Source organism: Ostrea edulis, chromosome 4, assembly GCF_947568905.1.
Source record: "Ostrea edulis chromosome 4, xbOstEdul1.1, whole genome shotgun sequence".
Lineage (NCBI taxonomy): Eukaryota > Metazoa > Mollusca > Bivalvia > Ostreida > Ostreidae > Ostrea > Ostrea edulis.
This window is the reverse complement of record NC_079167.1, coordinates 50,573,314-50,590,836: the sequence shown is the minus strand read 5'-3', so window position 1 is coordinate 50,590,836 and position 17,523 is coordinate 50,573,314. Positions and strand designations below refer to the sequence as shown.

Here is a 17,523-nt window from a genome sequence, read left to right as displayed (position 1 = left end):
TAGAGCATCCCTACTGTTAACTCAGCGTCCGTGACCAGTTCCTGATCAGTGTGGTTGTATTATTTTCGACAGACTCATAGTTATATATTAAATGAATCTCAGTCGTACATAGTAGAATAAGCCCTTACTCAACTTCATCTGAGAGAGAGAAAGCAAAATAAATGAATGGAAACAATAAAATTTCCAAATAAGACATTAATAAAATATCAAAATAATGCAAATGCACCATACTTTTAGTAATGTTACGCAATAAATATTTGATAATTTCTGTAAAATGCATTGAGTAAAAACGACCATGTTAACTTATAGTTTTGTATATATGGTTTTCTTCGGCAACTGTAAGTGCACTATGACCAATGTGGGGGTGGTAACGCTCTATCATCTCTTTTACACAATGGACTATTTTCACACCTTTTTGTAAAGAGATGCTGAAATCAAACATTTTGCAGCCATCCTATTTAGCTCAGCTGAGCCGAAGGCTCAAGACAGGTTTTCTGATAAAAATTTGTACAGTGTTTGTTGTCGTGGTAGGCGTTAACTTTTCATAATATCAATCAAACTTGGCACAAATCATTCTTGAGTGAAGAGGATTCAAGTTCGTTCAAACGAAGAGTCATGTCCTTTTCAAAGGGAAGATAATCAAGAAAAGGCAAGCATAGGGTCATTTAAAACTCTTTTCAAGAACCACAGGGTCAGAAAATTTGAAATTTACATGAAAGGGTGAAGATAAACGAAGATTGTAGGTCCTATAAAGAATACAAAATTAAGAGTAGAGCAAACACAGACCCCTGGACATACCAGAGTCTAGAAGGATTAAGCATATCCTGTTAACTGGTCACACTCGCCGCGAGCCCTATATCTCGATCGGGTATTGGAGTAATCCGTAATTGGTATGAAGCATATCATACAGCATTTTACTCAATAACAGGTTGTATTGGTAATTAAATTAGATCGTTTTAATGACCATAAAATTTACAAAAGACTGATTTTAAACGATACTGATGAATCTCTTGTAACATCAACTTATATGTCAGTAGCCCGCCTCGATTTAAAAACTGATAATACCCAGAACAAGCTTTTGCGTATCGAATCAGCTGAGAGACATAAACATCATATGCAGGTGATAATGGAATATTGCTACATATATATGAGAAGTTGACGATGGAGAAGCTGAAGTCATTCCGTTTGTCATAAAGTTGATTTGTTAGTTTGTCGTTAATGTCTATGTTCAATAAAATATCTAAGTATGAAGCAGATGTGGAAGATTCTGTGGTGTCTTTTATTTCGAGTTCACTAGGATATATCGAATTGACATATGAATGAAAATGATTTGTGTTAATAGGTAAAACGTCGTCGATATATGTAAATGTCGAGTTGAAGGTAGGCCACAGCAATTGATTTTTTATTCTCGTGTAGAAGGTTTTGAATAAATTCTGCCTCGCAAGAATATAAAAACAGGTCAGCTAATAAAGGAGCACAATTTCATGAGAATTTCATGGCCTCCAGGGTTAGGATGAGACCACAATAGGGGATCAAAGTTTTAAATGCTGATATATTGGAAAAGTCTTTTAAAAATCTTCTGAAGAACCACTAGGCCAGAAAAGTTGAAATATATTTGAAAGCTCCCTGACATAGTGTGTATTCAGATTTGTTCAAATCCTGGTCTGCAGGGGTATAGTGAGAGAACACCGTAGATATGCTTATATATAGGAAAAATCTTCTTCTCAAGAACCACTTGGTCAGAAAAGTTGAAATGTACATGAAAGCTTTCTGACATAGAGTAGATTCATTTAAGTTTGTTCAAATCATGGTCCCCGGGGGTAGAGTTGGGTCTCAATAGGGGATCAAAGTTTTATATGGTAATATATAGGGAATTGATTAAAACAAATTCTATTTAAAAGTAGCAGGGCCACACTAAAGAAAATGTAACCGCGCTGGGTGGATTCAAGGTTTTTGTCGCCCCTGCGACTAAAGCTGAGGGCATTTTTTGTTTAATCTTTTAACCTTGGAGTTTGACCTACTTTTAAGAAAATGTAATATATTAATGATCTACTGCACTATTTAAGGTAGGGCTGTCTGACATATGTTGTAATAGATTCTTTATGGCAATGCCTTTTATGTAATACCAAGATGTTTGAACTCATGACTATGACCTTAAAGTTTGATATACTTTGAAAAAACCCGGACTTATTTTTCTATAATAAATATGATATAGATTTATTTTATATATAGATTTCTTATTGCAAGTCCTGTCATTTCATACCATGATCTTGTGACCTTTTTAGAAAACTTAAGCTATTTAATTAATATCTCCTATTTGCATATATGGAAGGGCTTTCGTATTTTGTATCTATATTCTTTATGTGAAGACAATGTGATAGCGCAGTGTGTGACCTGGGCCTTGGAGTATTACTTACTTTTAAAAAATCTTACTTATTCAATATCTCCGGAATTATTTAATGTAGAACTTTTATATTTTGTATAGATTTCTTATGGCAAGACGTTTTATATCAAACCATGATTTATGTGACCTTGACCTTCTCCCAGAACAGCAAGGTCATGTAAATCATATTGGTGTTGAGGTATCCCCAAGTTATGTGAATTCATTTTCAGTTATGTCAGGACCTTTGCAATTTTTTATGGGAGTAAGGTTGAAAAAAAAATCTTTAAAAATCACAACAGGTGAACAACAGCAGGGCTCGGGTGAGCGATGTGGTCCATGGGCCTCTTGTTGAATATGTCCGATGACTATAGGTATATACCTAACGTGACTTGTTTTAATTCATTGTAGGTCTGGTCTTTTGCTAAGTCAAATGATAAACGTGTGTTCGAATTACACGTACTACACATCGCTTCATCATTAATGAAACAAATAAGAATGATCTTCGGACGCATTTGTCACTGTTTAGAACCAATAAAATCTCTGAGGAGAACAAATTAATGGCGCATTGCGGTCATCAGTGCAATGATTACAACCATAATGTAATTGTACTTCAGTCCCACAGTTATAATACATCATCGACATATTGAATATCATGTCAAGTCCTGAACAGTATACGCAATGTTAAATTCATATTTATGTAACATCTCAAGAGACTGACAAATTCTGCTGGAAGGAAAGACTATGAAATATTCATATTGACTGAAAAACTTTGATAAAGAACAGAATTGGTGACCAGAAAAGCTTCTGACATCATGTTGTGCGTTTCCTCTTCCCCGAGAGCCTTATCAAAAATTGAAAACCGATGCTAAGATGTACAATTACTTGCTAGCGTGATATATATACACAATGTACTCTGTGATGGAAAGTAATTATCAAACACCCGGGTGGAGTACAAATGAATTCCTATACTGAATATATTAGGACTGAATTATTGACAAGTACCCGGTAATCTGAGATGAAGTAATAAAGTTTATATGCGACTTTTGACCATGGACTTATTGATACCTTTTTACTATTTGCACCAGGAATGGAAAGATATTTACATGCGTTGGAATGAATCCGAGTTTGACAGCATAGCGAAGATCAGGGTCCCCAAGGGTAGTATATGGGAACCCGACATAAAACTGTACAACTAGTAAGTTTTTATCGTAGCGGTTACGCCGGGTTTTTTTTTCACGGTATACTATTAAAGATTACACTCAGTTAATTTGATTGACATATAATTTAAAGGTGTGTATCACGTTCCCTATTTTGGAAGTCATTGAAAAAATTGCGTTTGTAATTTTCAGTGCTGATGAGAGGATGGAGGAGAGGAGAGATGCTAACATGGTTATTCATAGTGATGGAACTGTGTTGTGGATTCCCCAAGCGATATTTAAAAGTGTGTGCAAAATAGACATTATGTACTTCCCTTTTGACATACAGACTTGTAAACTGAAATTCAGCACATGGAGTTACGATGGTGGACAGATTGACCTGCAGGAACACTATGGAGTACCAACGGGGTTCGAATTGTCGGATTACGTGGAAAGTAACGAATGGAATGTTCTCAAGTCTGGTGTCAGTAGAAACGTCATCACTTACGCGTGTTGCCCGGATGCTCCCTATGTTGACATCACATTTATGATTAAGATCAAACGAAAACCTGCATTTTATAACTACATATTGATTCTTCCTTGTATTCTGCTGTCCTCTCTAACGTTAGTGTTATTTTGGCTTCCACCAGAGTCACCAGCAAAAATGCAGTTAGGTATGAACGAAAAGTAATACTGGTATTTCATCATAAGGGATTGATTGGCACGCTGTGAAGCGTGGTAGTCCATGCCCTCTTTCTATATTTATCAAGATTCATAATGTTTTGTTCACAACTGCATCGCATTAATGAGGAAATGGCTATCATTACAATGGGCAAAGATATCAAATGAAAAAAAGGAGAAGCAAAAACAAAGATAAGAAATGTAGATATATTGAATTAAACAGTCATCTTTTATGGTATAGGCCTGCATATGAAATGTTTGATCGCACTTCTATAATCTTGTAGGAATGAATATATTTGTGGCTTTCTTTGTGTTACTTCTCCTTCTGAACGAATCAACACCACCGGCGTCAGCCTCTATACCCCTCATCGGTAAGGCACTTATACTATTCAACAGGTAGTATGTGGTGATATATTTTGAGAGTCTTAATTTATGTAGTATAACTAATAATATATCTAAAGGATTTCATGACCATGTCTAGTATAATTTATATGAAAAACTCGCAGCATGAGTTCGAACGCAATATCTACATTTCATTTATCAAGACAATGTGACAAATATTAACAATAACAATCAAGAAATGATATGAATAATTTCAGGTGCTTACTACTGTCTGAACATGATCATGATTACACTGTCAACCTTTTTATCCGTCGTCATTGTAAATCTTTACTTCCGAGGGTCAAAGTCACGTGTACCACGGCCGATTAAAACGGTAGGTATGATTAAAACCACACACTTTATAAATTATGTCTTCCCATCCTAGAAGGGGGACATTGTTTCAATGTGAATTCTTATCCTCCCGCTTCTTTCGCTTCTCATACAAACTTTGTCTGGGCCCATAACATTTTGATCTTCTGATATAGAACTTTAATGTATACCATGATAAGGTAGTGTATCGCGTACCATTTTTGATGACTTTTGACCTTTTATGTAAAGGTCAAATAAATAAATTAATAGAAGTTTTTGTGCATTTTTTTGTCCAGACCATAACTTTTGTGTCTTTTGACATAGGCTTTTGGTATTTGGTACCATGATAAGACAGTGTGCCATGTGCTATTTTGATGACATATGACCTTGACCTTTTATGTGAGGTCAAATAATAGAATTTTTGGGCATTTTTTGTTTCGAACTATAACTTTTTTTTTATTTGGGATGTGGGTATACCATGATAAGACAATGTGTCATGTGCCATTTTTGATGACCTTTGACCATGACCTTTTCCACTTTAAAAATAATTGTATCACTGAAACTTGACGAGTTACATTACAAATACGCTAAAACCGGTCGCGGTAGTTCTGTGGTAGAGCATTCGCTTCGTAACCGGGAGGTTGTGAGTTCGAGCCCTGTGACGTAAAAACATAGGTATAAGTGTTTGCTCCTTCGCCGAACGCTTGGTATATAGAAGTGACTATCACCGCGGGTTTTTCGGATATAACTTTAAAAACTGAGGTATAGTGTCGTTCCAGGCGTTGGCACGTTAAAGAACCCTCACTGCTATGGCCCTGAGCAGTAAGCATAGGTGTAAAGGTATGGTACTTTACCTACAGCTGATGACGTCTCAATATGAGTGAAAATTCGCGAAGAGCGTAAAACTAAGAAAACAAACAAATACACTATACGGTAGGAGGGTCAGTCAAAAGTAACTGACAGTAGTCTATTATCTTGGACAAACTTTAAAGTAACCGCAGTTTTTATGGATGACCTTTTTATCAAATATAACCTATAAGAGACGTTATGATAAATAAGGTATTCATCTCCTTGGCAACATATATCAGTTACTAAGCAATGGAAGCCGATGCTCTTTACTATACCGTTCACAGCACAGTATTGGCAATTTAAATCACCATGCGAATGATTATACAGCGATGAATAGATGATAATGAAGTCAGCTTCCGGGAGTGGAATGGGGGTGGAATATTAGTCTACATTAAAGAAAAATTTACCATTACAAACATAAAAATCATGGATGATTTGGAAATGCTTGAATTTGTGATTTCTATTGGGCAGTCGACTAAGACATCCTGTGCTTTATCTTATCGACCTCCAGATTCCACAGTAGATTGGTTAGAGAAGTTTGAGGGGCGGATTGAACAACTAATAGCAGAACACAAAGATATTCTAATTATGGGCGATTTCAATGTGGATGAGTACAAGACAAAGCGTTTAAAGACTATCATGAAAAACATTGGATTTCAGCAACTGATAAAAAACCCTACACGTGAGACTAAAGACTCCAGTACTTTAATTGACCATATTTATGTAAATAGTCCGGATAAGTTTTCTTCATCAGGAGTATTCCCAATAGGATTAAGTGACCACAACTTGATTTACGCTGTAAATGGTAAAATTAGAGCCGGTGCAAACAGTCACGTTCATATTAAATATAGAAATTTTAAAAACTTAAATGAGAGCAGTTTTCAAGAAGAACTAAACACTATTGACTGGAGTCCCATATATGAAATGGTGGATATTGATACTATGTGGCAATTCTTTTATTCAAAATTTTTTGAAGTGGTGGATAAACACATTCCTCTAAAAGAAAGAAGAATTAACTCACGTTCAGAAGAATGGATAAACGATGACATACTTACAGAAATGCACTGTCGTGAACACCTCTTTAAAAAGGCGACACAGAGTAATGATGATCACGCGTGGAACCTATACAGAGCATCAAGAAACAGGGTGACGAAAAAGATCAGGGAGGCAAAACATGCATTTGTTGAGGAAGCAATTTCCCAGGCAGAAAACAAGCCCAAGGACATGTGGGACAAACTTAGGCAATTCTTACCATCTAAGAAAACGAATACAAACTGTACATTTCTTAAGGACAATAACGTAATTTTTAAAGATACAAAGGATATTGCCGAATGTTTTAATAATTACTTTTGTAACATTGGTCATGAGCTAGGAAAACATTTTGATGACACTTTACCTACAGTTGAAGAACAAATGCCTAAAAATTCTTATACAATACCAGGTATAACTGCAGAATTTATTGAAAATGAGATAAAATGTATGTCTGCATCAAAGGCAACAGGTTTGGATGGTATCTCTGTCAAACTTCTAAAACTTTCATCAAACAGTGTATGTGATATTCTTGCATATATTTTCAACTATTCTATATCTTCATGTACTTGTGCAGATGACTGGAAAAAGGCACGAGTTGTACCACTTTTTAAATCAGGGGATGAATGTCTAGTTAATAATTATCGGCCTGTATCCATTTTACCTTGTGTGAGCAAAATTTTAGAAAGGCATGTTTTTAATTCATTTTATGAGTATTTGTCAGTAAATTCTCTAATTACAGATTGTCAGTCTGGTTTTAGGCCAAAACACTCATGTGAAAGTAGTCTTATTTCTCTAGTAGATAGATGGCTTAAAAATATTGATGAAGGTAAACTTACTGGTGTAATTTTTATAGACTTACGGAAAGCATTTGACACTATAAATCACAAGGTTTTATTACACAAACTCAAGTCATTTGGCATATGCAATGATACTTTTGAATGGTTTAAATCATATCTAACAAATCGTACACAGAGAGTTATTTGGAAAGGCAATTTATCGGAGGAAAGAAATGTAACCATTGGAGTTCCGCAAGGCTCTATTTTAGGCCCATTGTTTTTTATCCTGTATATTAATGACTATCCACAAGCACTGAAACATTCTCATGTAAATATGTATGCAGATGATACTTCACAAGATGTAACAGATAAGTCAGTGGAAAATATTGAGTCAAAGATGTATGAAGATCTTCAGCGCAGTATAATGTGGATTAAGGAAAATAAATTAAGCTTAAACCTGTCTAAAACTCAATGTATGCTTATTGGATCGGCACAAAAATTATCAAAGTATCGAAAATTAAATTTAGTGATAAATAACCATGTCATAGAATGTGTTCAGGAGTCAAAATTACTTGGTATTATTATTGATGAAACTTTGTCCTGGAAAAGTCATATAGAATCACTTATGAACAAGATTTCCAAGAGAATTGGCATTTTAAGAAGAATAAGATATTTTATGTCAAACGATGCGCTGCTGAAGATTTTTAATACTATGATTTTTCCACATTTTACATATTGTTGTACTATATGGAGCAATCCAAGAAATGCTGAAAATGTGAATAAGCTTTTTATATTGCAAAAACGAGCTGCAAGGGTAATTCTTAACATCAGAAATTTTGAAACACCATCTAATGTCATGTTTACAGAACTTAACTGGTTGCCTCTATCAGATTACTTTGTCTATAGAAAAGTCATTTTAGTGTATAAAGTTTTACATGGTTTAATGCCAGATTATTTAAATGTTTTTAAATATGTATCCGAAGTCAGTCAGAGGCAAACTAGAAATTCTTATTCAAATATTTTGTATATACCCAGGGCAAAAACAGAATATTATAGAAGATCTTTCAGCATTTCAGGGAGCACAGTGTGGAATGCCTTGAGTCAAAACATAAGAAACTCAACGAGTGTTGCGTGTTTTAAGAGAAATTATCTTAGAGATTATCACCATACCTTTTAAGCTTCATTTTGTATTCTATTTATCTTACATTCATAATTATTTCTTAAGTTTATATGTATTCTACTTCTTTTAATCTGTGTTTATTTTACTAATATCTGTCTGTATGTATGTTATATGCAGGACCATATTGAAAACTAGCGTTATCGCTAAATATGTAATCCTGGTTAAATAAAGGTCTTATTATTATTATTATTATTATTATAGTGGAGTAGATGAGACTTTTTTTAAATGTTCAAGATTGTGACTTTTCACAGTGTGTTACAGATGTAGCAATATGATTTTGTTTTGTTTTGCTGGAGGAGATGAATTGGAATGCATGGAATTCATTGTGATCCCGTTAAGACTTAGAAATATTTCTTCAGTATTTTTGCGATAATTATTAGCCAAACATATTATTGTAATCTTCAGGTTTGTGATCATTTTGCATTTGCTAATACAATCTTAGAGACTTGGGATCACGTTAAAAGAACTGAAACTGTATTCAGTCAAAAGTTGTTTTATCATCCATGCATTCTTGTATCCAAAATTTCTCTGTTGCCTCTGTATTAAAATAACGGCGGTAGCGCTAACGTATTTTCAGTCTTTTTAATTAATTTGAAATTGACGTAACATCTGTTGACTTTATTTTGCGGTACCGAATTTGGTTTCAATCATGCAAGAATGTCTAAACAATGATTGCTTAAATCTTATTTCATTAGCAGAACTGGATCCTGCTACATTTATAACTCTCAGTTTCTAGATGATTTTTTTTTTTACACTGATCCTTAATTAGGACAAACACTAGACAATCACTAGATCGTAGTTAAAGCCACCAGACTGGATTACTGCTGATTGATACGACATGTACAGGTCCATCAATTATACACACACAGTATGCTAGACTCATAAAATACGGTACTAATCCATGGTGTGGGAGAAAATAAAATACTGTTTAAACTCATAAAATTGTCGGGTAACTTGACGATTTCTAGTTTTTGTAGACTGTGAGGTGAGAATTGTCGGGTAACTTGACGATTTCTAGTTTTTGTAGACTGTGAGGTGAGAATTGTCGGGTAACTTGTACGATTTCTAGTTTTTGTAAACTGTGGGGTGAAATCATCATAAATTCCTGGGTTTTATAACTACATTAAAGTATTACTCGGCATACCTAGAATAAATACATCCATTTTACTTCTCATCACTACTAAGACATTATACATAGGATTTACCGGTATCGGTTTCCAAATTATAGAAAAAATATTTTCCACTATGTTTTGATACAATATTAATAAATATGAAAGCAAATCAAAGCTATGAAATACTGTGATAAAACATTGAATACCGCTAAAATATTTCTCAGACAATTTGGTTAATTTCATTTTCTTAAAATTTAAAGTTTCAATACATGTATATATATGATTTTATTTTAAAATTTCAGATAATGGTTGATTACATAGCAAAAATAATGTGCATGCACGATCAAGTGACAGCGAATAATAACCCAGGACAAGAAAGTTTTCGAATTGTGAGAGGAGGCAACAAAAAAGAAAAAAATGTGAAATATGACAAGGTTGGTTACTTCGAAATGCAAGCTGAGAGCAGCTGGAAGGAACAGCCAAATGGCACGTTACACAATGATCAAGCAAACTCAGGTGAACAAGATAAGATGGAGATGTCCACCAGCTTTTCCGGACACTTTGACAATATGTCCAGTGATGTGAAAGAAATCAAAGCATATCTAAAGAAGATGATTGACAAAGTGGCTGACAAGGACGCCAAGGAGGTGATAGCCAGAGAATGGCGAATTGTTGCTCTGGTGTTGGATAGGCTCTTCTTCTTCCTATACTTCCTGTCGATCATCATCTCCGTCTGTGTTGTTTTTAAGAATGTGCTTTTTGATTCTACAGATATTAGTGAATTGAAGTAATGATATAGAATTTGTTGATATACAATTGCACATACTAGATGCAAATGAAGTCGTTACGTCCAAAATGCGATATACATCTCATATTTGTAATATCTATGTATCAGCTTGTCCAACATTGAATTTTACTGAATGCTATGTTTTGATCAATAACTACGGAATGTAAAAATTGCATCAAATGTAACACCGAACTCCTGGCTTAGGTTCATCCATTTATTTCACACTATAAAATGTGCTGTATATGCACTTAATGGAGCCTCTAATAGATATATATAAATATCAACTTATAATAATAAACATGCATTATCATCACAATCAAACTAAAATGAATCGTCATAAGAACTTTTCCCCTTTATTTAGATAATACGAATATCTACATATTATGCTTATGTTTCACCTTTATTATGATCACTTTAATTAAAGCTAATGAATTGCACACTCAATGTCATAATATGTTTAATAGGCCATGTATTCAATTACCTCCTATGGGATGGAGCCCAGCGCATAAAATATATTACATAGGAATAGGTTAATAAAAAATATACATACATGTAATCTCAGGGCTATACCGGTAAAAAAAAATTTTTAGATACGTAAATATGAAAGCACTCTATGCTCAGAGTTAGCATAGATTACAAGATTTTACTTTTATTTGATAGTCTAAACTTGCAGTCTCTTAAAGTGAAGTAAATGATAAAGATTCCAATGCTGTCCAGTCTGTACTGTAAATGATAAAGATTCCAATACTGTCCAGTCTGTACTGGGGTCTAAAATGTCTTAGCTAGGTCTTTATCGCTTCCTCTTTCAAGATTTCGAGTAAAATCTACTAAATACCATCCATTCACAAGAACCAATGAAATTTAAATACAAGACCTTTCAACTTGCCCATACGACCACTAAGTTTATGGGGTGGTTCTATAAGTTAACGAAAATTCATAACAATTAAGTTTTGATCTGTCAATCAATTTCCAGGTTTTGAAATCAAATGTACATTTTTATGATATACCAATCTATTCCTGAATATCATTTCAGAAAGACAATTCATCGACGAATGACGCGAGGTTGATGTTCATTTCTTCCGTTTTCATTCAACATTTAATATGTACATTTGATGTAAATAATTTTGGAGGAATTTCTTCCATTTAATGATCACTCAGAAGTGTTTGTTTTCTGTTTATTGATTTTATAGATGAATATAATGTTACGCAAGAATTCGGCAATGCAATAGCTATGAATCATTTTAGAAACATTATAGTATTTAATTGCACAATGGTGAATTTGTCACATTACCTGTGTGCACTTATTTTATGGAAATGGGTGTAAAATGAATAAAGACACACACAACTGTTGTTAATGGATATCACTGATCAGTTTCACTTTCTGTTCATTAAAAGGTCGCTTCACACCTGTATACATGTATATTTCGGTTAGCTCTTCATGAAAGCATGCTGACATGAAGCATTGCAGTTCATACCCACATGTATTTTCAAAAATGAACTTTATTTCTTATATTTAGATTCTACTTTCATCATGTATAGAATACGGTAGCTGGTTAATAACAGGTGGAAGGATATGTACATGTATATATTACAAATTCGTTTCCACGAATTAAAATTCATTCCATTTCGTTCCAACGATTTTTGAATTAAGAGCAGGCTATATATTTACATCAAATTCCATTACCTATGGGTAAATCAACAGATTTCATATTGCTGTTATAAACTTATTTAACACTAGTTATTTCTTGGAAATTTATGCAATCCACAATAGATTTGTAGTAAATCTAATAACTTTAATTTACATATTATATATATTTGTGACTTTTCTTTCATTTTGGAGTGCGATAGTACACTTTCAACGACTACAATTTTAGAAAAAATAAATAGAAGAATTTCTTATGGAGAAAACCGTTAGAAATAAAAATACGAATATTTCAAGATTCTTTAATGTATGCACACAAAATATTTGTCAATAATATTGGGGCTGCACCAGGTGAACTTAAACTAAAGACTCTGTTTTGTCAGTGAAAAATTAGCAATGAATTTGAAACTAAAGAAAAAGCACGGAACATTGGTTACTCTCTGCTAATAAGAGCAGACACGTACCTAGTACAAACTGCATGCAGAGGATTCCTTTATGTCCCATGATGCTTCAAATGTTGATTAACATATAAGGAAGCAAAATAGAGTTCCAGTTTTGACTTTTTATGCCCCCCTTTGAAAAAGAAGGGGCATATTGTTTTGCACCTGTCGGTCGGTCGGTCTGTAGACCATGTGTTGTCCGCTCAATATCTTGAGAACCATTCACTTGATGATAATGATATTTCATATGTGGATTAGTTATGAGTAGAAGAGGATCCCTATTGTTTTTCAGGTCAAAAGGTCAAAGGTCAAGGGTCAATCTACTCCCGACATAGGAATATAATGTCCGCTCAATATCTTGAGAACCCTTTGCTTGAAAGACATCAAACTTGGCACACTGGTACATCCTAAGGAGTAGATGACCCCTATTGATTTTGAGGTCATATGGTCAAGGGTCAAACTGGGCATAGGAATATACTGACCATTCAATATCTAGAGAACCCTTTGCTCGACAGACATCAAACTTGGTATGCCAGTACATCTTCAGAAGAAGATGACCCCCATTGATTTTGAGGTCACATGGTCAAGGGTCAAACTGGACATAGGAATATACTGTCCGTTAAATATCTCGAGAACCCTTTGCTTGACAGACATCAAACTTGATACACTGGTACATCTTCAAGAGAAGATGACTCCTATTGATTTTGAGGTCACATGGTCAAAGGTCAAGGGTCAAACTTGACATGGGAATATACTGTCTGCTCAGTATCTTGAGAACCCTTTTCTTGACAGACATCAAACTTGGTACACTGATACGACTTCAGGAGAAGACGACCACTATTGATTTTGAGGTCACATGGTCAAGGGTCAAACTGGACATAGGAATATACTGTCCGTTAAATATCTCGAGAACCCTTTGCTTGACAGACATCAAACTTGATACACTGGTACATCTTCAAGAGAAGATGACTCCTATTGATTTTGAGGTCACATGGTCAAAGGTCAAGGGTCAAACTTGACATGGGAATATACTGTCTGCTCAATATCTTGAGAACCATTTATTTTGAATTGATGATACTACTCTCAATTAAATGATGTGTGTGTGTATAACCCTTTTCAATTTTGCACCATATGTGTTTTACAAACATCTCTTGTTATTTTGGACTATTGATTAAATGTTATGGACTTAGCGAATTTCACAAGCTTATTCGTCATTTGACAAGTGGATATTGAGAAAATTTTATTTCGTGTGAACGAATTATAAAAAAAAAATTAAATTCTTCCACCCATTTCCCAGCCGTTAAAATAGATTTACTGTATCTATCAAGTAGGTCTGCATTTATACGCGCATTGCTTACAACCGCAGCGCGTTCATGAGGAAATGTCTATCATTACAATTTTTAATGTCAATGGCAAAAACATTGGAAATGTAAATGTTTTAACAATATGAACAATGTGCGATCATTATACACTCTCCCATGAGAAAATTACCAAGAGATCCACACGCCTTATCTGTCACTCGAGTATTAGTTAGAAGAATCACTAGTCCCAAAGGCTGTGAAATCTAGAAAAAAAAATTCCTGTTCTCCATACTTATGCTAAATTCTAATATTCAGCAACAGTATAAAACAAGACGTGTTCTTAAAACTTAAATGCCCCCGAAAGTGCCTGATGAAAACTTTACATGATATAAAATATATGTTTTAAACACGATATGACATTGGATGGAAGGATGTGTATTGTTTTACGATTCATATGACGTCACCATTGCCGGTGAAGGACTGCAAAATTTAGGCCTATGCTCGGCGCTTACGGAGGGATCTTTATTGTGCCACACTTGCTGTGACACGGGGCCTCGATTTTGTGGTTTCATCCGAAGGACTGCCCCATTTAGTCGCCTCTTACGACAAGCAAGGGGTACCGAGGACCTATTCCAACACGGATCCCCATGGGATATACGACTTTGGACCCGTCCCAGAGTCATACATGTATCTCTGAGGTTGCGAAATTCACAATTTCGGTACATCCTTTCCTGCTTTTCCTAAATATACATTTAGATTTTATACCGTATCAGCAAACTTAAAGACGTCTTTCAAATGATAAAGACAATAATCACTATAATGATTTTGGCCCCGCCCTGAAACCAAAACCCTTGTCCCCTGGGCTCATGAAATTTACTTAAAATTTCAATTTAGTATCAATATCAAGATATTATTCAAATGTTTTACACATATACACCTTGTATCACGGCTGTGGTGTTTTCCCCTTTATAAGAAGTGTACAATAATTGGAGATACACCAGTGGGCGGAACCATCATTCGCATATTTTTTTAAAACTGTGCTGTGTAAATAAATTATTGAACACCACCTGATAATTTCAACACATGGTGAAGATCAAATTAGAATTCACTGGATCTAAGCTCGCGGCCGTGTCGATATCCATTTTATCATCTCCCAGTTGAATTTCACGAAATGTGTGATCCTCACATGCTTGTGAGAAAATCCTCACGGTCATCATTGAATAAAAACTAGACCCAAATCGTGTTTCAAATCGCCAACGATCATAGTTAAGGTGCTCTGATCAGACACATTCTGCACATCCGCTCTCACCAACTATCGGGCGATAAGTGCGCAATAAGCATGCATGGCGGGAAGAGGAAAATACCCAAACGATCACCTGACAAAAACTTTACTTTTCATTGGGGTAATTAAAAAAATCATGCAATAACCACTGGTCACATGACATATATCATATTTCTAATTGGTCATGATACAAGTAAGTTATTGAATATTTATTTCGGTGTGTTTTGATTTATTTGGACGAAGGGCGGAGACTCGTGCTTCGCACTCGTCACCGCCCTTTGTCCAAATAAATCAAGATACACCGAAATAAATATACAATAACTATTACATATATACCAAGTTGGGATCCACCTCGTAGTCAGAACCTCTACACAGGGAATCATGAAATTTACAATATTGGTAGAGGTGTTCCTGAGCTACACCACTATGCATCTAGGTTTTCTTACAGATGTGCTGTAGTAGAGAAGATTTTGAAAGAAAAAAATTTGTCGTGTCTCTAAGGCACCAGGGGCGCAGGAGTCCTGAAATTTACAATTTATGTCACCCTTGTGCCAAAGATGCTTCATACCATTTGAAAGAATTAGAATGATACTTATCTAGAAGAAGATTAAATGTTCAATTTTTAACACTTAATCACTGACCATTTTGACTCCACCCTGATACCAAAACCCCTATCCCCAAGATGATGAAATATACAATTTTGTTAAAGGGCTACTTGTTCATTGTAAATATCATTTTAGTTTCACTTTCGGCCATGTATCAATAGTATTAAGATGTTTTTAAAAAACATAAACACTTTATACCAAGTTTGGCCCCGCCCTTTACCGCGGGAATCATGGAATTTGTAATTTTCGTTGGAGATATTCCTGCTCTACATCACTATGCATTTAATTTTCTTGTAGTGAATACGATTTTGGAAAATTTGTCAATTTATGCCCCGCCCCTAAGGCCCCTTGGGTGCAAGAGTCCTGGAATTTACAATGTATGTCGCCCTTGTCCCAAAGATGCTTCATACCAAATTTGAAAAGAATTGGAATGGTAGTTATCAAGAAGTTAAAAATGTTAATTGGTAATGCACACCGCACGACGGCGGAAGCTGATCACTTGCAATAACAGAGTAATCTACGAAAGCCTATCAGGCTCATTCGAGATTCGAAATTCAGAATACGACATTCGAATTTCGAAATTCAAAATCCAAATTAACCAATCAAGATGCAGGTCACAATATATTAAAAGTTAAAGGATACATGCATGCATATAAACTTGAAATATGACAGAAAGCTTATTCTTCTAAATATGTTTACCAAACAACGAAACATTTCTTTTAAAACTATAAATCAAGCTTCCTATAAATAAACTTAACTAAAACATAAAAAAAAATATAAAAAGAGACAACATAGATCGGAGAGAAATATTTATTCATGGTTCGAATTTCCTCCATTGTTTACACACAGACTCCTATAAAAGATGGAACGGGTGGGGAAAATATTTGCATAGCCACCTGAAGTATCGACACTACTACTAACCCCCAACCCCCATTCATTCTGATTTTTTGCGGTGATAATTTCGCGGAAATGTGTGGATTCTCTGTCTATCCCATCCCTATTTCGATTTATATTTTATCGTTTCACGCTTTTTGCAAACTTTAGAGATTGGCCTTCTACCGGTATAAGAGAACTACCTGTACTATTTTTTGAATTTCCAACAAATCAAATAATTATCGGTATAGTAATCGCTGGATTTATTCTAATAGTTTTACCGAACAAAAATAAAAATAAATAACCTATAAAAAAAACCCCACTTATCTGCATGTCATTAAAATTTTTATACACCACCTTTGTTTCCATTAAAGATTCATATTTGTATTTTATCGCAATTCGTGTTTTGTAACGATATTGTGGCTGGGTGAATGCTTTATTATCTTGCATTCCTAGTCAAGATGCGGGTATATTTCCTAGCCATTTTTTCTGTGTTTATCTATAGGACTTCTATTTCTTTTCGTCAATTTAAAAAGATGACAAGTTTTTACACCTTAACAATCATGCTTTCTGTTACAATTTAATGGAAACAAACGGCTCAGATTCAGATTCTTTTATTTCTTTGAGCTAGCTGACTCATCAGAGTAACAATTAAGTACAATGATAATGATAAGGTTACCTTGGATTGATAGAAATATTTTGACATTATAAATCATGTCATCATATGCAAACAGGCCTGTAGAAAGTCAGGTTC

General features: G+C 34.6%; 1 protein-coding gene across 4 annotated transcripts in view; it reads left to right on the top strand.

Moving 5' to 3' along the window:
• LOC125670234 (neuronal acetylcholine receptor subunit alpha-10-like) overlaps positions 1 to 11,976 on the top strand; it is a 35,400-nt gene extending 23,424 nt beyond the window's left edge. For all 4 annotated transcript variants that reach the window (XM_048905314.2, XM_048905311.2, XM_048905313.1 and 1 more), the window contains 5 exons: positions 3,469 to 3,578; positions 3,733 to 4,193; positions 4,485 to 4,571; positions 4,800 to 4,915; positions 10,142 to 11,976. In XM_048905314.2, coding sequence (XP_048761271.1) covers positions 3,469 to 3,578; positions 3,733 to 4,193; positions 4,485 to 4,571; positions 4,800 to 4,915; positions 10,142 to 10,630 — 1,263 coding nt within the window. In that variant the 3' untranslated portion in view covers positions 10,631 to 11,976. The remainder of the gene's footprint in view (positions 1 to 3,468; positions 3,579 to 3,732; positions 4,194 to 4,484; positions 4,572 to 4,799; positions 4,916 to 10,141) is intronic.
• Positions 11,977 to 17,523: the final 5,547 nt, after the last annotated feature.